General features: G+C 36.7%; 1 protein-coding gene across 2 annotated transcripts in view; it reads right to left on the bottom strand.

The window, feature by feature from the left end:
• The window catches only part of FTO (FTO alpha-ketoglutarate dependent dioxygenase), a 222,274-nt gene that overhangs the window by 185,052 nt on the left and 15,269 nt on the right, over positions 1-21,953 (bottom strand). The window contains exon 2 of one of the 2 annotated variants that reach the window (XM_066194285.1): positions 8,034-8,121. The exons of the other annotated variant lie outside the window; for it this stretch is intronic. Coding sequence (XP_066050382.1) covers positions 8,034-8,060 — 27 coding nt within the window. The 5' untranslated portion in view covers positions 8,061-8,121. The remainder of the gene's footprint in view (positions 1-8,033; positions 8,122-21,953) is intronic. 2 annotated transcript variants of the gene reach the window in all.

Genomic DNA, 21,953 nt, shown 5'->3' with positions numbered 1-21,953 from the left:
AAGAAACAACTCAATATTTTTATGTTGTATGAGAAAGACCAGATGGAAATGGAACACTGTTTTTAAAAGAATATTAAGGGTATAATACAAAGGGAAACAGTAAGTAAAAAAAAGGTATGATGACTAACACTTTCATAAAACCAAGTTCAAAACAAGGTCAAAACAGATCTGTGTTATTCTGGCACTACTATTTAAAAAAGGAAGAGAAATCCCATGTATTAACTAACTCCTGGCTTATAGCAAGCACATAAACAAGGAAAGCTGAGCTATGGAGTTTAACTGCATTCTGTCACAATGAATTCCATTTATCCAAATTTAAGCATCGAGGAAGACAACAGAGGCTTAAAGTCAGGTGGAGATGTAGAGGATTTTAAGGTTCATAGATGAGTCAAACTACAATAAGAGCAGGTGCCTCTCACTCATCTCCACACTCACCACGTGCTGAGCACCAATTCTTAACGAGCCTGAGAAGAGCAGCACTGACATTTCTCAACTAGTGGTGTAATTTCTTTCTGTCCTCAGCTTTCTTTGGGGACAGGTTGTTGGTATGTTGACATGAAGTCACTGGTGAAGCCCAGCAGATTGTAACTTCAGATTAAGTTGGCAGAAAATGACACACCGATTGCCTGCATTTTGTAAAACAATTACACTCCTCTATTATCGAAAGCTTGTCAGAATTTTATGACATGAAATTGCTGAAAACATTAGGTTGGCTTTGTTATCTGTAAGACAAACCATGTTAAACTGCAGGGAAAAGAAATAAATAAAAAAATAAGATATTTTAACATGGACTCACATCTGTGGGAAGAAAAAAAATGGGAAGAAGAGAGATTCTGACAATTTCTTTGTCAAGTATCAGGCTCTTGGCAAAAAGCACACAACATTAAAATGCACTCTTGTGTATAGGTAGTAGTAGTTCACATTTGATTGTCAGATCTGGCTAAGTGCTGCTCTTCAGCTTGATGTGCAGACTAATACACACAGCTGGGTGGTAGAACACGCTGCTCATCTCTTATGCAAGAAGCTGTCACACAAATGTCAAAAACATCAAGCTGCTCACAAATACCTCCAAAAAGTGAAAAATAAAAGAAAAACTGAGTATCTGGCTACACCAGCTGGCTGAGGTGAAAGTCTAAGCAGTGTTACATAAGCATTGTGTATTGGCTCTTCAAACACATAACCCCCTAAGTAAAAACTAAAAAATCCTTTTACTTGAAGGTAGCAGGCTTCTTAAGAAGCATTTTTATAAATCTGCATTTTAAATTTTAAAAATTATCAGCAGTGTAATGGTTTATTCGGATATCAAGATTATGTTTCTTATGTTTTAGAAAACAATGTGATTTTTACACAGACATTAGTGATGCCAGTACGTGAAAGACAATCTAATGTGCACCATCCCACACACTGCACTGCTTTAGAAACTTTGTTAAGTGTTCATCTTGGGCCTTCAGAAATGCAAAAAACCTCCGAAAATACTTATTTTGTGGGCTGCTGTGAGTGTTACTGGAGCTATTTTAAGTGACTGCAATGAGGATAAGAAACACAAATGCCCAGTTTTAGAGTGTGCAATGAACATTCTGCAGACATTAATCTCTGCTCATTTATTAATAATAAATAGGATTATTAATGAGACGGTTGGTTGTAAAATTCAGGAAGTGGAATATTAATAACTGGAATCTCTCAATCACTGTACATGTAATTATTTATTTTTCCTGGCAAGAGAAGTGGTGCCTTGTATGTCACAGTGCAAGAAAATGAACAGAACCACAGATGAGAGGTGAGAGTGCAGAGAGGATGATGTAGCAGCTTTGGAACATCCTCTCCACTCCCAGCCTACAACAGCCCCCCTGCCTCAACTCTTTTCATCAGAAGTTCTTAAAACATTGCCCATTTTTTCATCTCAAAAAGTCTGCGAACTGCCTGCTGCAGTTTTTACACTTCTGACACTACTTGGGACCAGAACCAGTAAAAACACTTGAAATTTTTTGGTTTTAATGCAACTCAAAGTTTTTGCAGAAATTTCAGGGATAGATCTTTAAAAAAAGAGCCACTATTCAAAGCATAAGAAAGTATCATCTCCTTCTCCAACAGTTTTTCCCAACAGTCTTTTGTTTTCCAAAATTTACCAGGTTTAGAATGCCTGAGAATGCCTGTTGTCATGAAAGAAAGATCTGACTCACAGTTCAGATGCAAACCTTTGGCTCCTCAAAAATCTCTCCTTCCTATTACCTTTTTTACCCACATAAGAATGTCCATTAGGGCCTGTGTTTCCCTTCCATTCTTTTTTTTTTTAATGAATTCTAATAAAAAATGCATTTCTTTCAAATCCCGCATGAAGCAAAGCCCTAGTGCTCTGAAATGCTTATTAAACAATTTTATAAAGGAGGAAGATTAAACATAGAGCAAAAATTTTGTGACACAATACTAAGACCCCATCAAGAAAAAAGCCACCATTTTACAGGAACTTCCAAAACATTAACTCCTAACAGCCTTTCACACATTAGGGGTTTTTTTGTAAAAAATAAAATTGTGGTAGTTTTTAAGGAAGGAATGTGATTTTGAAGTTGACATTTGTTTGAACTACAAGGCTTTCCAAGTGTTAGCTACTAAGACTTCATAGCTACCAAAATCATTCACGTGGTTCACTCAAACAAGTTATGTCAGAAATGAAACTAGAGTAATAAAAAATACACCCCAAATGTACCATTACAGCTTTTATTTCTCCATTATCACATATATTAGAATTCAGAATCTTTTTTCTTCAAATAATTTCTGTAAACTCTACTCATCAAAAGATCTTAAGGGACTGGCCAATTTTACAGCACCATTTACTGATATGAAAATGTTATATTGCCAGTCTACTCTTCATTACACTCAAGACTTACCAAAAACCTTGTCTGTGCCACATTCTACAATACAGCCTCCCAAAAACACTGGTAGACATATGACCATACTGTATCACACTTTGCATACTACAGGCTGCCCTCCTTTCCCCCTAATATAAGTCAAAAACATTTTTATGTTAAGGGCAAAAATATGCATCATCACCTTCATTATTATTATTACTATTATTATTAATTATTATTCTATGTAAACTCATTAAAAATATCTACGATAGTCCAGCAGTACTTCATGCCTCATATATCCACTTGCTAATTATACTCCAATTATACTTGTAATTTAATATAACCACAGTGAATCCTGTTCTTCCACTGAACAAATGGATCCAGCTACAGAAGTAACAAAATGCAGTTCAAGTGACCTGGGCGTGAAAAAAATTACGTAATGAACAACACACTGCCATGCAAAGACCTCAGGCCTTACATCAGCATCTGTGAGTAGCTGTCTCAAAGCCTGTTTGATATTCTCTGCTGCAAAGGTACTGTTTGGCTTTGCTTACTAATTTCAACCTCTCTTACCCTTTCCCATAAATCAACAGGCCCAGGTTTTGGTTCACACACTCACAGACCGGTCATGCATATGCGCAACACACTCAACTGATGTAACTGAACTAAGAGTTAATTTATGCATTGAAGCAGCTTAGCAATGTGTGAAAAATGTCTGCTGCCAGTATCCCCTCTTTCCCCACCTTGAAGTGTTAAGGGCCCCTTAATTACTGTTTTAACCTACAGGAACATTGTTCCTCTGGCCAGTGGCTGTTAATGAAACAGAACTGGCAATTTCCTTACCTAGGTGAGTGCAGATTTGTCACACACGGATTAGCACTGTAAGTAATCATAATAAAAATATGAAGTAATAAATAGCTCAAACACAGACGCTTTGGGCTGACAAAATGTTCCTAAGGCCCCTCTGTGTAATTCTGAATAAACTTCTACTTCTTCTACCATGACTGCAAGCATCCTGATAGTATCATCCACATCTGGCTCCCTCCCAGCATTTGTGCATCCTCTTGCAGCAGGTAGCAGTTAGTAAATGGTCAGCTCTATATTAGGTGAGAAGTTAGAACATTCAAACTTCAAATTTACCAAATTTTAATCAGATCTCCAGTTCTTAATTTCTCCTTATACATATGGACACAAGATCACACGTGTATTTAAGAAAACACTTAAGACAGTGTCTAGTTCAACTGGCCGTGAATCCTTATGAACAGATAAGGACACTGAGGCATGTCTGCATGTCATTCTTTGCATAGTTTCTAAAAGCTGGCCAACAGATTCTGAGACCAGATTTCTTAATCTAGCAATTCTTAACCAGCTCACCTCCAAAGACTCAGCAGACAGAAACCTTAGTGACTGTTACCAATAACTGATTCTCCATGATTTAGCAAAAATAGCCCTACACACCCAGCCCCAAGAAACAGAGGGGGTTTGACTGACTGTGAAATACTAAGCAACAGTATTTGACAGACAAAAGATTCAATTAAGATTACAGACAGATAAAATAAAAACTATAACAAGGGTTAATGTTGAAACAATGATACATTTGGTGTTGCTATTCACCTCATGTTCTAATGACATGAATATACAGCTGGTTCCTAACTTCCATGGAAATCTATTACTAGGACACATGACACTAGATCTCTGTAGCCTTAGGAGCTGCATATGATGCTCAGGAATGGAAAACAATGGTGACATGGTGCTATTTCTCCCTGAAGGCCCCAAGGAAACAGAAAGAAACATTAAGAATCTCCACATTATTTTGGGAAATATTGCATATCTGCAATGTGGAACCGTACAACCCTCCCTGGTATTCAGTATCCAATTAATGTAGCAAAGTAAGAGCAAACACACTGACCAACAACCACGGAACAGACTAAGGACCTCCAGACTGAAACACGAGGGCTGACAGCTCAAAATGCAGATTCAGAACCTTCACAACAGGCTCATAACTTCTGTACATACAGACAAAGAACTTTCCAGCACAAACACTGGCAGGTCACACTAATACAGTTTTTCAGAACTATCAGCAAAATCAAAGATAAAATAAGTCTTCTTTCACTTTTACATCATTTCCAGAAAATAACAAGCCTGGTAGGATTGCTGGTCTCCCTATATATTGATAAGTAATGGTAGAAGCAACCAACGTCTAATATGAACACTTTAAAAAGGGGGAAAAAACTCCAAGTGTTAAAATATCACCCAGAAGAGTAAGCAGTCAAAAGTGAAGTAAAAAGGATATGAAAATATATCGGTATTTCCTTAAATACTTTAGTTTAGCATCAAATGCAGCTTCTAACCTGCCCTTGGTGACACGGCAGAAGACAGTGTTAATGTAGAAAGAGCAGGTGTTAAGTGCAAATGCATGTGCCATGCAATTGGCTACAAGGAAGATCAATAAGGAGCTAGAGCATTAAATTTCACATACTGTAACTGTCATGCCCATTACACAGTATTTGAACATCTTTGCAGGCCATTGCAAAATTGTTGATTCTTGGTATTTTTTACAGAACCAAATTATTTTCCAGAGATTTTATTAGCACAGTAAGCACTATGAAAGTCTAAAAGCACTTACAAACTTGGTGAAAATCTGAAGACCTTTACAGCCTTCCAAGACATCACATGTACATATTTGCAGAATGCATAACTGTACTCTTCAGTGCAGAATGCAAAGACAGGAAGACGGTTTAAAGTGAGGTGAAGTGCAATTTGTAACATTTTACACAACTGGATGAGGGAATCCTTGAGGTCCCTTTACGACCTGGTATTTTTTGATTTTATGATTTATAAGAGTGACCTGTGGAATAAATGCACAGACATTGGACTGTATTTATCACATACGAATTTCCTAACTTTGCATGCACTACACCGTCAGTAATATGGTAGAAACACTCACTTAGAAAACTTATATACTACAGTTGTTGACTCAGCTTTATAATAAGACAGCTATTAACAAAATACTGTTGGATTGAATTTTGGCATATAAATTAAAGGAAGATATTGCTATATGGTTTGCTGATTAAAAGGGGGGTTTTTTTCAACAAAAGTAATTTAAAGAATCACCTCATAGTGAACAATTCAGACCTGGTTCATTTTGAAGCTTGAAGGCTTCATGGTAAATAAGCCACAGGGTAGACAAAAAGCTAACATCCAAATGTTAAGTTGGCAGGCAACAATTAGCAAAATTCGGGGTCTGAAATGCTGGACAAGTTCAAACCAGAAACAGGGAGCGCAATTGAAAGAAAAGGATCATCAGGCATTGGAGAGGCACTTCTGAGAAACCTTAATTCTCCCTCATGGGAATTTTTTCTTATATCATATTTGGAAGTTTTTCTAAATGAGTGGTTCCCAAACTGTTCAGACCATCAGACTTCAAAGAATCATCCATATTTCTTTGAGAAGTTCTGCACGTACAGTCTAACCAAATAAACTGGAGGCAGCAGAGCCACACCGACTGAAAGTCTGACGCATCTCGTTCCTCAGTTTGGTTTTGATTAATCACTTTGCCAGTCACCAGTGGTCAGTGAACCAGGAGACCCTGGTGTTAGAAATTCCATTCTGCCTCACAAGCCAAAAAACCAGGAGTTTGGGATCTGTATCTCACAGTACTGAGAACATTTACAGTACTATCATAAGGTTAAAGAACCACAGCTAAAGGAAAGGCTACTCACATTTTATTCTTAGGCCATCTTTGCACAACATAAATAATGTTAGGGTATAAGAGGTAAAATACAAGAGAACACTGATGTGCTATGAAAATAAATTTGCTAAGCCATTTTCTTTGGGCCAAATCCAGGCGAATTTCATAATGCAAATCAACATTTTGCTTAAGAATACACTTTTTGAGCAAATTTAAGAACTCCCAAATCATCAAATAATGCTGTTTTAATAAAGCTATTCTGACTTATGAAAAGGCTAATACTTAATTTCCAGTTTTCATTTCTATTATTTGCATATACAGACCTTATTTCTCGTTAACTTTTCCCCTCACTTGCAATATTCAGGCATAATTTTGTAGAGCAGCAATACTCAACTAAAATGGAGATGCACAAAAATTATTTCTAAAGTCTTCCTTGTACATTTGTTCAGGAAACTCTTGCTTGTCCTTTCTTCCCATACACTTACATTCCTAACTGGTCTAAGAATCTAAATAGTCCTGCTGCTACCTCTGCCTCTATTTTGAGAATGTGAAGTAATTAACTAAAAACAAATCTTTTCAAAATCATCTCTTCCCTTCTCCATGTCATTCTCAAACACAGGCTGGATTTCTGAAGGTGAAAAAGAGAGAGGCTGGCACATGGAGGATCATTCCAGATTTCAACCATTTCAACTCTCCTTTGCCCTACTTGCTCTCGTCTGCTGACAAAATATCCTAAACTTACACTACTGCATGTTTCTTCTGCCAAATTTAATAAATAAACAATTCCTGCCAAGAGTACTAACTCACTCTAGAATGGATTGGATTGGTTGTCTAAACAAAGGAAGAGGGGCAGCCATACTGATAGGAAAATACAGACACGTTTAATGAACTGTGTGGTGACAATCAAAATTGAATCCATGAAATGACCCAGTAAAGAAAAAGTACCAAATAATTTCTGATTGTATTTTTAAGTAAATATCTGTATATGATATATAAGAACATTATCAAAAAGCCCACAGTAAATTAGTAAAAGTGAAGGAACAGTGAGAAAACATAAAAACCCTTTATATAAAGAGATATAAGCACACAAAAAAATAATCCTAATGTGGACGCACAACTTAACAAAGAGAAGGATTGTTCTGAACTATCATAAAATTAAAGGCACACAGCAAAGTCTCCATCCAACTGAAAATACTGCAGACACCTTAAAATCTAAACTCTCTTGCTTCCTTAGAGGTTATGTCAAAGACAACAATAAATAAATTTCACTTCCTTCAGAATGCCTGCCAGGACTGGAGTCAACCATTTTATAATTTGATACAGTGGTTTTGTATGTTGGGGTACTCTCAACCTGAAATTCAAAAATCTAGGCCACCCTTTCTGACACGTAGCCTGCATGTCTGTGTTAAAACCAGCTGAGTGACAGCAGCTCAGTTGCATTAATAAGGGATGCTGAGGGCAAGGAATTGACATTAAGAGAAAGCTGCCAGACCCACCTTTGTTCTTATTTGCTGGCTTAACATGCTGTATTACTTCCCCTTCTACAATGGAACTGCTTCAGCAGTAACTCGAATTCAAGAAGGGCTGAATGAAAAAAGAAAAATGAACAATGTAGGATTTTAAAAAAAAAAATATTCAAAGGGAGGATTTTAAAATTAAATAACCGACAACTGTAAGAGCTTATGACCCACATTTGGCACTACATATGCTGCAATTCCCAACTAAACTAGTGACAAAGGCTTGATAGTCTCCATGCAGAGCTGAACTTCCACATGAAATATGCCTCAAACCACTGTTAGTTGGGCTAATTCATTATATAAGGATTCCATTACATTTTGCTTGGGGATTTAACTGAAAAAAGAATAGACTTACTTAATAATTTTGGGACCCCCTAACTTTATCAGCACATGCATTTGGAAAGAACCATGATGAGGATCCCTACCCACAGCATTTATTCAGGAACCTTTTCTTTTTATTTCCGTCACAAAAAATTTAAGCAAAACAATTTTCAGCTAGGAAAATGTAAAAAAAAAAAAAAAAACAAAAAAAAAAAAAACAAAAAAAAAAAAAAAAACAAAAAAAAAAAAAAAAAAAAAAAAAACACCAAAACCCAATAAATGTTTAACTTAGAATTCCAACCTTTATTTTCATACCAAGCAGATTAATTTTGAACGTCGTGACAGCAGAGCGATCACCTTCAACATGCATATGAGAATTGTTCCTCTAGAACAAGGTACAGCGAGCTCATGGAGCACTGGAACAGGCTCCTAAAGCCTGCCATCGGTAAAAGATACTGTACTCTGATTTCTGTAGCTCCTCATTCCATTTCTCTTTTTTTTGTTCTTTAAGTTGACAAGTTAAGCGTTCCGTGCTTACAAGTTTTCAATGGCCCATTACAAAAAGACCCGAAGTTGTTTGCATTGCGCACCACGGGGATTAAAAAGGAGTTAATATATATCTATTCAGAACTATTGTGCAGAAAATAGCTGTGTTGTACAGGGCTTAGGCTGTGACCCGCTTAACTTTATTCATAGAATGCACAATCCATCACGTACAAAAACACAGAGGAAAATGCGAGGTGTTGGTAAGTACCGCTGTTAGCGAGAAATTCTGCTAATTATTACACCAAATAAGCATAGTCAACAGGCCAGAGCTGTGAGAGGGCATGTTTCGGGGCATTAATGGCTGCCTGGGATGGAGATGAATACATTACACCGTGCCCTTTCCCCAATAAAACAATTTCCCCGAGGCTCGGCGGTGCCGCGGTGCCGCGGTGCCACCTAGTGACACACACCGGGCGGGGAGAGCGCCCCGGGGCCGGCGCGGCACTGCGGGACAGCCGTGTCCCTCTGCCACCGAACACCGGGCAAAGGGGGCCTGGGGACACGCACCCTGCCTGCTTTCCACCCGCCCTGAAAGAGCTGGGAACGCTTTGCACAGTTCCACTACAGCCTGCCCTTGCAGTCCAAGCCAGTGGATTTAAAGCCTATACTACGCACTGGAAGCTTTGGACAGTTTTTGTCATTGATTTTAGGAAAATATTTCATCGACTGTTTTTTTTTAACACCCCCCCCCTCTGCGTTGAATGGACTCTTATCACTACTAATTATCTGGAGTGCTTTCACAGCTTAATAAAGTATTCTAGAGCCTGCAAACTTGCACAGTTTTCCTTTCCTTGCTTGCATGCTGACACTTGGACTACTCCTGCCATCATATTTACTGTCACTACAGTGGAGTCACAGCCACCCCCATGTCCGTTACCCTGGTTCTGTTCTGCTCAGTGTTTAAGTTTATGCAAACAAACTAAACTGCAGCACAACCTCGCTCATGAAAAGGCATTAAGAGTTTCATGTTTCATGATGAATATAAATTAAAGTGTGAATACCAGCACAATTGTCTACCAAGTTAAAAGATTCACTTACATGCTTAGATCAAGTTAAAAGCAAAGACTGCAAAAAAGGATGCAAGTACAATCCCTGCCATTAGTCTCTACATTTTTATTTCACAACACTTTCACAGGAAAAGGGAATAAAAACCTCTGTGTTCTCTAGCCATTTAGCACACGGACAGCATTTTTTTATGGACACTCTATATATATCCTGATGAATAAATTTAAAATGCTGCATCTGAACCCCACATCTATCATCATGAAATGAACAGCAATATATTAATACTTTATAGTACTAATTTCAGCAGAAAATCACCCTCAACCAAGCTGCTTCCTATTACTGGCATTAAATTGCCATGACTCGAATCTCATGACTCCAAATTTCATGTGCTTCATTAAACTAAGCAAAAATAATGTACTTCAGCATATGTAGAACTGTATACTACAAAACAAGGGAAAAAAAATCAAAAATCCACACCAGGCAGGCTTTCTGTTACAGGAGGACACCAAATGTCTGTTCTGATTGAAATAGCACTTGTATCACAAGGTGCTTAAAGGTTGCTTTAAAAATAATTTCTCCAAATTCTGAAGCTGCAAGAAGTGTGAGGGGTGAGAATGAAGAGGAGGAATAACAAGTTTTAAAACACTGCTCCTGAAAACATTATTCAGACTACAACGGACTGACAGCTGCAGAGTTTGTCTAATTTAATTTTCCCACCACAAACTCAGTGAAATGGAAATATAAAACTTCAGCAAAGTTTTGTATGATCTCAGGTCCTGATCATTACATGGTCTAGACTTTGAGGGTTATATTATGAACACAGAATCTTACTCAGTTATGTATCTGCATCAGGGAACCCTGAAATTATGTGTGATGAAAGATGTTTCTGAAACGAGAATTCTCATTTTGATGGTTAGAGTAGGACAGTATGACTGCATGGACTAAACCTTCCATTGTATCAGGTAAACAGTTATGATGTGAAGTGCATAAATACTGCTAAAAAGCCCTTAGAAATCCAAATTTAGTACTAAAATCCCTTAGAAATCCAAATGGGAGAAACTTCACTCAGTGAGTGAACACTGCACAGAGCACACTGTAACTCTAAGCTCTATGTTTGGAAACCTTTTCTGTAAATACAATATAAGTATTTGAACCTATACCCTACTTTAGGACCTAAACTGCTGCCACAAGAACCAACATTGTCCCTACTTTAAATATGAAGTTAAAAAAGGAAGATAAACTCGTTCCTTACGTCATATAAAATTCTGCTCATGGCTTCTAAAATTGCTCTTCCCGATTCAAAGAAAGTACGTGTCCTTTCTGGAGCCCTTTCACTGCCTGACACCTTGGAAAGCTCAAATGAGCAGAGGGAGGGGAGATGTGCTGATACAAAGCACTGAAAAATGGTGAGGAAGTGCAGAGAGCACACCACCAAGAAGGCAGCATTAACAGCAGAAAACCAAGTGTAACCCCTGTTTACCACAGCATTGAACAAAAATATGCAAAGTCTGGTGGTCACTGAAGTATTAGACTGTTCCAGCTTTTAAGAACCTGTTGTTTTATTGTTTTTACAAGAATACTTACTTATTTCTAATACAGAGGTGGTGTTAAAATGAAACAGGATTTTAAACTAGAGTAACTCTGACCAGCACGTTAGAAGTTTTAATCCAGAAAGATCCCAAACTAGTAGTTGTCTTGAAAAACACACGTAGATCATCTACTCCATTACAGGTGTTGTTTCTTAAGGAACCAGAGATGTTCTGCCCTCTGAAAGCCAGCAGCACGCTCCTGTACTAGATTCCAGATTTAATCTGAAATATAAATCCTGCTTATTTTCCAATTCTTGATATTCAAGAAACAAACAAGGAATATGGTTAAAGTTTTAGACAGTGAAATGAGCCCACTTGGGTTTATCTTCAGTGCAGTCCCCACTCGAAACATCTCAACTCACATCCACTGGCATCAAGTTATCAACATTCTAGCTCTGTAGCCCACATCAATTTTACAGCCACAGAGGAATGCTCCTCAGAACAGCTATCACCTGCAAAAGTTTTTGCCTCGAAGAAAAACTCCAAGAAGAGAACACATCACATTATATTTCTGTCACATCCCTTTTGCAAAGCATATCATTCACATATTTTCAGGAATAGAACATTTTTTTCCCTCTTCCATTATACCAGCTCTTTCCTCCACAGGATTAAGATTCTTTCCTTAAAAGCTGTAAAAATGTATTTGCCCTTATAGCTCATGAAATGCTCGACTGACCAAAGCTCAACTAGTCATATGCCTTAGATATTGCAGATATTCATAGTTATTCATACTCTCAAATGATGCACATTACTCACAGACATTGATTGGATACCCACTAAGAAAGGAATTGCCAATCATCTTTACAAGTTTCCCTTATCCACTTCCAAAAAATTATCTTTGCCATAAAATATTGAAACAAAACAAAAACCAACCTTACTGATGATTTAATGCAAAAAATTCTAGAATTGTGGTCTATGTTGTCTTTTGCTATGACAAGAAAATGAATATATGAAAAAGTGGCCTGATACTACTCAATTTTAGTTCATTTTCAATATTAATTTGTTTTAATTACATGACATGACAGATCATTAAATGCAAGCAGGCTCATCATGGTAATACAAGCTTCATACAGTATTAAAAAAAATTCAATGTACTGTCACCATTGTTTTATTTCTTTCCTATAAGTGAAAGGTTTTTGAAATGCATTTACAGGGATAAAAACCTCTAACAATATTCATATGTTCCTCAGCATAAAAACTGTTATCCTATGCTTCTGATAAAGTAATTTCCCTTTAAAATTATGTGTGAATCAAGCATCACCTATTTTAACAAGTCTAGTGCAATATCAACTGTTCTATAATCATAATTTGTAGGTTCCCTCAAAAAAAAACAAAACAAGGGCAGCAAAACCAAATATGCTGCACTTCAAGAACTCCAGAATCAATAAAATGGATTTATTCCTATGAAACTGCTCAGCAGTGGAGAGGGCAGGAGACTTCTTGCTTTCATCAATTCTTTCAGGCACAGCCACAGTACAATATGCTTTAGGACACAGTTCTCCAGACAGCTCCTGTGTTGGAAAATGCAACATAAAACTGAGGTAAGGCAAAGTAGAGTGAATCTGGGCTTTTGGTAACAGGTTAAAATCTACTTTGATTAGTATTAAGCATTTAGCTATTATCCAATTATCAATTCTTATTTCTGAACTCAGTAATTGTTTTTGCATTATGGTAGGTATGGAGTGATATTGGCACCTGGAGATTACACCAATAAAGTCTTGAGAATTGTCTTGTATGACAGTAGATCATAGAATCTGTCTTGCAGAGAAACACTGCTAGTTATTAATATAAAGTTGTCCTATAGAAAGGTGCACTGTATCACACTGGGGTTTACCCACCTTACTGCAGAGACAGTCTCTTTTCTGCTGTCAAAATGCTTTTGCTATATGTAAATATTTAATGTTATTACCATCACTCACTCAGTGCTCATATTGTCTGTTCAAGCATCTATTACTGTCTGCTAGATACACTCGAGGATAACACTTATTCATGTCTGCTGCTCAGTCACATGCAGGCCCCACTTCTCAAAGATTCTTCAAAGTTCCATAATTTATTAAACACGGCACAAAGGCCTGTATCGCTCACAGGATTTTACTTGTGCAGGTGTAAGCACTGAATACATCCAAAAGGCTTCAGCAGTTCATACTACACCTGAACTTTTATCCAGGATCCTATAAGCAATTTAAACCACAGAAATAAATCCTATATTTCCTGAATTCTCAGGTAAGAACTATAGATCTTAACAGAAGGATACAGAGTGCATTTTAGTTAATTTATTCTCTGAAAGGAAATAAACATCAGTGGTCAGTTTCACACCTAGTTGTGGCTGCATGCAGCACAATTTTTTTGTATTTATCTAAATTCATAGCCCTAGGTGTAATATAAATATCTCTCACATATGTAATACAAGATTTCATCACCAATATTACCCTTTGATATACCTTCCAGTAAAATATAATAGAAATCAGCTTTTTAAGTCACAGAAGTCCTGTTAAGACAGACAAGAAGAAGCACCAGAGTCCTCAAGCAGGACTCCAGCAGTTTGAAAAAAGGTTTTGCTTCAAATCTCAGTTTTAGTTTAGACAAAATATTTTTGATTTATTTGTTTGTTTTATTCTCTTAGTAAGCATCACAAACAGACCATCCTAACAAGTACAAGACTGCACAATTATTCCTTCTATCCCAGTGGACCCTGACACTTTATATGACAAGATCTAACTGTTCATCAATGAGGCTAAAAGGAAATGAAAATGTTGAATTCAAAAGATGTGCCTTTCAGTTAACATCCTTAATGTAAATTAGGGTTAAATGTGAATAAAATTAATATTTAATCACTTCAAAAACTTCTATTCCTTTCTTCTCTTTAAACACTAAAACTTAATTATAAAATAATGTAAAACAAGTGTAAATTTAAAAGAATCATTTTGAAGATTTGCATTAATAGTTCAAGACCTATTGGCACGGATGAAAAGAAGGGGAATCCCGACATTATGTTGCTTTAAAGCACAGTGTGATTCTATTTCTTGCCAAGAGACAGCAGGAGCCCAGGCACAGGGGAGTGCCGTGGTAGGGAAGAAGGCAGAGAGAGGGATGGAGAGGCACTGCAGGAGGAGCACTGCAAGGCTGGCCTCTGCTAAAAATCAAGTGCAGCTACAGGAGCTGTAGGAGAATTCTGGGGAGAAGGAAAGGAAACCCTGTGTTTGAACTGCTACAGCACGGCCTCAATAGATTGCTTCACATATCACCACGGGAAAAAAGAAAAGTTCCTATCATATAGAGGCACAATCCAATATCCAGTTATGATGCAGCGTGATACACAGAAAACAATCCAAAACTGGGGAAAAAAGCTTCTGACATTGGCACAGTATCACTTCAAAGTATTGCAGCTCTCATGCAATCTAACCTGCAGCCTTCCTAAACCTTCATTCACAAAGTGAATCCTGTGGGCCTTACATAGATTTTTCACAGTGGTTACTGTCACACAGTCTATATAGAGAGTTAAAAAAATATATATATAAAAGCTCAGGCTTTGATAATCTGTGTCTCCATGAAAGACAATTTAGCTGTGAAGAACCAAAGACGCCCACTCCACCACTCTTCTCTATGAAAACTTTGAACTAAGCTCAGGTTAGAAGTCGTTTCCACAAAAAGTAATGAAATTCAAAATCCCTGATGTGTTTCCCATTCCTTTCTTGAACATATCTGAAGCACTTTGTCACTTGCAAACAACACACGTAAATGAAAGATAAGAGTGAGATTCCTGGCAAGCACCAGTCACACAGGGTAAGTATTTGAATGTTGGTAAAACCTAAATCCAAGAACTTCTTTCAAATCAACTTTTGACTACTCTGAGTTGACAACTTTAGCTTTGTTGCTTATACCCTAAAACTTCTCCACGTACCTGCTAAACTTCTTTTGACGAGAATTCTCTTAAAGTTTCAACTTATCTCGAAAAGATTTTGGCTTCTATAAGAAAGTGCATGTTTCATAAAATTGGTTATGTGAGTCAACGAAGTGAATTCTAATATTAACACCATTCAACAGGATCATTTTTAAAGCATACCACTAATGGACACCACTGCTCAATCTCATGAACATAAGGCCTTCTAAAGGGAAAAGTCAGACCCAGTTGGGCATTATGGTTAACTGTTCCAAATACAGACAAGTTCTCACTGGAACAAGCACAGGTGGTCATTTCATTTCTGTCCCACTCATGTCAAAGATTTGAGAGAGGGAGAATATTTCTAGCAAACAGCATCAAAATAAGAGGAAAGTGATTACCTGCAAAGTATTTTTCTCAGTACAAACAGCCCACCACTCTGCCAAAATTATAAAGGCTTATTAAACTTGAACATCACATTCCTGGTACTTTGTTAAATTCCTTCTCCTAGCTGTTTAACTTCTGCTAGTTGAACTTTAAATAAAATAAATGGACTTATTTCCCCCTCTTCTCACCTCTTTCTGCAATCATTTTCTTTACATGGACTTTGTTGACTGTACTCTACCACACAACATTTTAAAACCTGAATCCCAATCAGGGCTACCCTCATTAAAAATGTGACCTTTCACCTTCAATGAAGCATTGCTAACATAAATTACGTTTTGTTGTAGCCCAAAGGTGATAGAGATGAGAGCAGGATAAACAAGGTATAATACAAAAGCCAGTTGGGTCAGCCTTTCATTACAGCCCTTCCAAAAGCTATTAATCTTGCTTGTAGTCAGTAGGCTGAAAATAACTACTTCTAACCTATACTGTACTCAAAAGTAGCCATAAGGACAGGTAATGCAAGATGCAAACAATTCTTGGTCCTCATAAAACCACTTCAGTTCGTATTAGGTGAACATCCTGGTATCTTCAAATCTCACAGATCAGAGGAAATTCAACAATATCAATCTGGCCAAAATATACCACAAAAAACAGATATGAATTAATCATGTTGAATTCAAAGTAGCTATAAAATAGTTCTTTAGATTTTAAAATGTGAATAGAAAATGCGATTCATCGAGTTCAGCTTAATTTGTGTTTCAAGTCAGGGTCCACATTAAGAATAACAGGGGAAAAAAAAGTAAAGTAGGTATTACTATATTTCAAAGAACATGGCACAAGCCAAGTACAAGCCAGTCCTTAAGAAATACCATGACAGATTTTAGTAGTAGGCAACAATGATTTTGTCTACCTGGATCCTTCTTTTGGTACTTCATGGCCAATTACAGTAGAAGTTGCTCAACAGGATACACACATAAGAAAATTCCTGTCACAGAGCAGATGCAAATTTAATTACTTTAAGTTAAACCTTCCATCTTGTCTAGAGGTCCTTCAAAAATGCAACTGTAAACAAGCACTACATTGCAATCAAGTGTCAAGGGCTTATTTGATCTCTTAAAAAATATGTCACAAATCACTGGCAGAAAGTGGGTCGAGAGGGAGAACAAAGGAAAAAACTGTCAATGGACTAGGTAGCTCATGTGAGCGTGCCTATTAGCGCACTGGATCTTTCTGCTCCTGTCTAATGCTGTCCATATAAAACCTTCTTAGTTTGACAGTGTTCTGTTATCCTGCATTTGATGTAATTTTTCTGTAGTAAGCAAAAAAGGAAAAAAAAAATCTGTGAAAAGAACTGATAGAGTAACCAGAGGAAACATTGAAGATACCAAAATTATTTATTCTGCTAAAATATCAATTTTGTGCTATTCTTCATGTGATATGATATGTTACAGGACTTCTGGAATGCCCTGCGTTTTTGAGAAAATAATCACATAAAAGCTGGAAGTAAATTACTTTACATTGCAATAGAATTATAGATGGCCCAAATAAGTAACACATAACACATTCTTTTAAGGAAGAAAACCACAACATTGTACAACTGGCCAGAAGAAAAGCATGTGTATGTGATGCACATGTTTTACCTTCTCTGAAACACCAGATATTTTTGGGGAACTTGAGTTAAAATACCAGACAGCTCTCCGCAGTCCTCTGGTAGTCCTGAAATGCTGGCAGGTCATTGCTCATGAGTCCCTGCACTACAACATAGCTGAGAATGAAGAGTGTTTAAATGACAAAGTGTTGGTTACATTAAGGAATTTTTGGATACACAGCTATGAGGACATAAGTGTTATGGTAGGAAGATTTGGCGGGTATTTTACTTAGTAGAAGAACTCCTCAGATGTACATAAATGCACAGACTGTTTTCTGTACACACTCAGTTTAAACCATTTAGCACAGAGTTAAAACTATAATTAAAGAATCCATTAAAATTTCACAATTGAATATGCCAACATCTCTCAGATTTCCTCTGAGATCTGTGGAATTAAACAGTAGGTGACCTGTGTAACTTCAGCAGCAAAGACTCACTGGTCTGCACAGCACAGCTTGTCTGCTATAAAGAACATTTTGGGGGTGTGGGGGCAACTAACCCAAAATACATTGGGCTACAATAGCCATGGACCACCCAGAGCCACTAGGCAAGGTCAGTCTAGCTTTAGGACACATAAGCCTTGTCTAGCTTTTATACTCTTACATGTTGGTCTATTACATTACTACCTTTCCCTATCAAATTTGTCTCAACGCAGCAAGGAAAATGCCAGAATTTAAATACTGCTGTCAGAAACTCAAAATCCACATTTTCTGACTCAAACAGCCTAACTTCTACGTAACATTTACTGAAGATTTTGCTTAAGTGCCTATTTATTCAGAAAAAAAAAAAGGAGAAACCCCTTAATTATGGTTGTTCAATTTTACATGCTCTTTCATGAAATCAAAGCATATCTTTATTATCTGTAATACAACAATTTTTTCAAAAATATTATCTTGAAGAGTCCGTTTAGAGAAGCCCTACTAAGTCTGACAAATCAGGCCAAGGAGTTCCTCTTGCATACAATCAAAATTACTCAAAATGGAGGTGGGGGGAATATTTTCCCCTCAGGCTTACAAAATCAAACCTTTCTACTTTTGATCTAAGCCAAAAAAGCAGACAAAGAGCAAGAGTAGCCAGAAAGCTGCCTGCATTGGACAAGGCCTGACTTTGCTTACTATGCTATTTAATGCAGACCTGCATGTCATATTTATCAAATTGGTAAATTCAGTTAATTCTGTTTAATGTGTGTCTCATGTACACTTCCTTGCTACTGAGCAAAGAAACCAAATTGTTAGTTTTCCAGCCCAGCTCTCCTTATTAGCAGAATAACCCCATCAAGAATGAACTTGAACAGCTGACACTCTTACTTATTTTAAAAAGAAAAATTTCACCCTCCCCCAAAAAAAGAGCTTTAGGCATAAACTATTTTATTTATATATTAGATAACTGCCTAGTTGCAATCACTTTGCTTAGAATTAACTTTTTTTAAATCCCCCAGATGACTCCACCATTGCATTTACAAACAAAAATCCTCTAGATCTATTTATCTCATTCCAATAAAATTTAAATAGTGCAACACATTATTCATCTATCCATATTATAAACTGTTTTGTACATTAAGTGGATAATATTATTAACACTAATGTTTCTGTAGGCTATTCATTAAATAAATGGTAGACACAGTAATTCCATCTATTACACATGAAGCTCAATAACAGCTGTAAATGAGAAAATTGCAATAGACATACTGAGTAATAATCAGAACTAAAACGACAACTGTAACAATATATCCATTGTGTAAATGTTCTGATTATAGAAACACAGACTAATCTGTAATTTGTCATCACTGATAAATATTGGTAACCAGCCAGAATTTAAATTATATTTTATCCAGTTACTAAAACACGGCTACAAAATCTACTTGATTTATTAATTTAATGAGATACAAGTATTTTGTTTACTATGATACAGAAATATGTGCAGCATGACATCAAATCACCATACCTGCCTAAAAACTACAGCTAGCAAAATGCACTGTACCTTTCCACGTATGTAGATACAAACATGACATACAGAGTTTTGCCAGCACAGTGTCATAAAGCTATACTGGCTTGTCAGGAGAAGTTCTCTAAGGCTTCTTGTTAACATTCACAGGCACCACATAATCCCAGTTTAGAGCCTGCAAGAGCAACTGCTCATGTCAGAAAAGAGATTGAAGTAACTTTCTAGTTTGAGAGCTTTGGTTATCCTAGTTAAAAATCTTAACACTTTTACTACTGTGCTTGGAATAATGCCAAGAAATTAACTCTAGAAGCACAAAAAACCCCCATGTGGCTGCTACAAACACAATTAATTAACACTGTAAGGCTACCCAAGAAAGGTCTGGATCATCCCTAAGAATAAATGCAATCAAAGCCCTAACATTTGGGATATGAGGCACTACATCACCAATGCAAAATTGCTTCAGTAAAAAACACCTGGCATGATTTTCTGCAAACAGAGCAATTTATTTTTATTTATTAATTTATTTAACAGGAAAAGACTCAATGTGGCAAACACTAGGGGTTATTAGATAAAGGCTCCCTAAGAAAATGCCAACTTTCTTCTATTTTCTGCCTCTGTACCATGAGTCATACAAACTTTCCAGCACGTGATGGAAGAGGTTGAGGTGTGGTCCACCTTCCTGATACTGACCAGATGGGGAAGATGCTGCAATTGGCATAAAGCCCAAGGAGAAAGAAATCTGTGGGGACGTGGGGAGAGACAAACGTATTTGACAAGAGCAAGACAAGAGCTCTGCCCCAGACATCACCCATAGGGATCCTTCAGTCCCCTTTGCTTATATTGTCACTGCATATGCATAGGATGACTGAATATTTTATGCAAGAAAATTAATCACACCATTGGCACTGTCAAAAAGTCACTGAGCTTTTATTATGCATGCAAAGTTCTGCCATTTTGCACACACAGATGAAATTGGGAATTCTCAAAGAATTTCAAAACTAAATTAGAAAGGAGAGAAGATCAGGCCCTGGGCCACAATAATAGAGAAGATTCCACATGCAAAGGGGATTTTCTAAGAATAATAAATCCATTCTAATCAGTTCAGACTATGTCAGCCAGGTACCTCTCTAAAGGACTCAATGGCCAAGGCCCAGCAGGTACTTATACATAAGCAGGTTACGTATTCTTCACAACTGTTTGTTTGAATTTTTCTTTATTTTTATTATTATTTGTAGCTATGCTAACATTCCATGCTTTAAAAAAACTCCTATTTTTTTCCTCAGTATCAATTAATTACTTTCCCTCACTACTCCTCACAAAAAAAAGAATCAGCAGATGATTCAGCAGTGAAAAATAACTTGGCTTTAAAAATTTTTGATGACTTACATTGCCAAACAGCCTCTCTTAAACAGCAAACCACATATGTAAATTCACTTATATATACAGTACACAACAGTGGCTCATTACATTTCAGTCAAATAAATGCTAGAATATTACACAGGAATCCACCAAATATGTGGCTTTGTAACTCACTTCTTATTGATTCTCTATCATTCAGTTCTGTGTTACTTTTTTCCTTATCTAATCTTCCTTCCAAAATATCACATTGCCTTAGTATTTTATCATCTTTCAGCATGTCTTTCTTTCTTGCGTTATTTTGTTCCTTCATTGTTCATTGCCCACCTTCTCTACTGACTTCATTCTCTAATTTTTTTGTAAGAACTGGATTATTTCCTGCTCTTTACCTAAATTCCTTGGAATAAAAATATTTAGATGAAAGCAATAACAAATCCTCCACTGATTATGAAACAAACAAAAAATATGATAACTACATGGGCTTGTTAACGTACACTTCAAAACACTCTTTAATTGCAAATGCAAGTAAAATCATGGACAGTTAAGTACAAGCAAACGTAATACTGAATTCTGTAAACACTTAAAAATTGAAAGAGGAAAGTTCTGTAAAGCAATAGGCTTTTACTTTAGCTACCAGCCTTATAAAAAAATTCTAAACAATTAGGAAAGACAAAGTTGATTATTTACGCTTCAGATGAATATAATGTCAGAATTTTCAGGATCTAACAGGACACACTTCACTGACCTGATTTAAATAAGTTAACCTTGATTTTTCTAAATTTCATCTCCTATTGACATTAAACCAAATACCAAAAGATTTCTACCTTCTTCATGTATACTTAAAGCTTTAGGCCAAAAATACCTTCATGAGCTTGACCTGCAAACAGCCAAAACTAGACCAAAGTTATGGGGGTTTATGCTTCTTTTAAAAGGCTCCCATGCCTTTTAAAGAAACTTTCTCAGTGTCTCTCCTGAATGTTCACTTATAATTTCACTCATTTTGGGCACAGATTTCAGTTTTAAACAATGTAAAAACCAGTATCTGCTTGGCAACAAGAATTCAATTTCCCATCCCTTGGAGTCTCACACCTCTAACAACAAAACTTCTAAAATTTATTTATGCAAACAAGAGACAAGATTATTATGCAAGGAACTCACACAAAAGACATCTAAATTTCATTGTCATTGTGCAAAACATGAAGAAATGCTGAAACCCATTCTAC

The sequence above is a fragment of the Chamaea fasciata genome, unplaced genomic scaffold, assembly GCF_029207755.1.
Source record: "Chamaea fasciata isolate MVZ Bird 193981 ecotype frontalis unplaced genomic scaffold, bChaFas1.0.hap1 SCAF_12, whole genome shotgun sequence".
NCBI lineage: Eukaryota > Metazoa > Chordata > Aves > Passeriformes > Sylviidae > Chamaea > Chamaea fasciata.
This window is presented reverse-complemented; position numbering and strand designations above follow the sequence as displayed.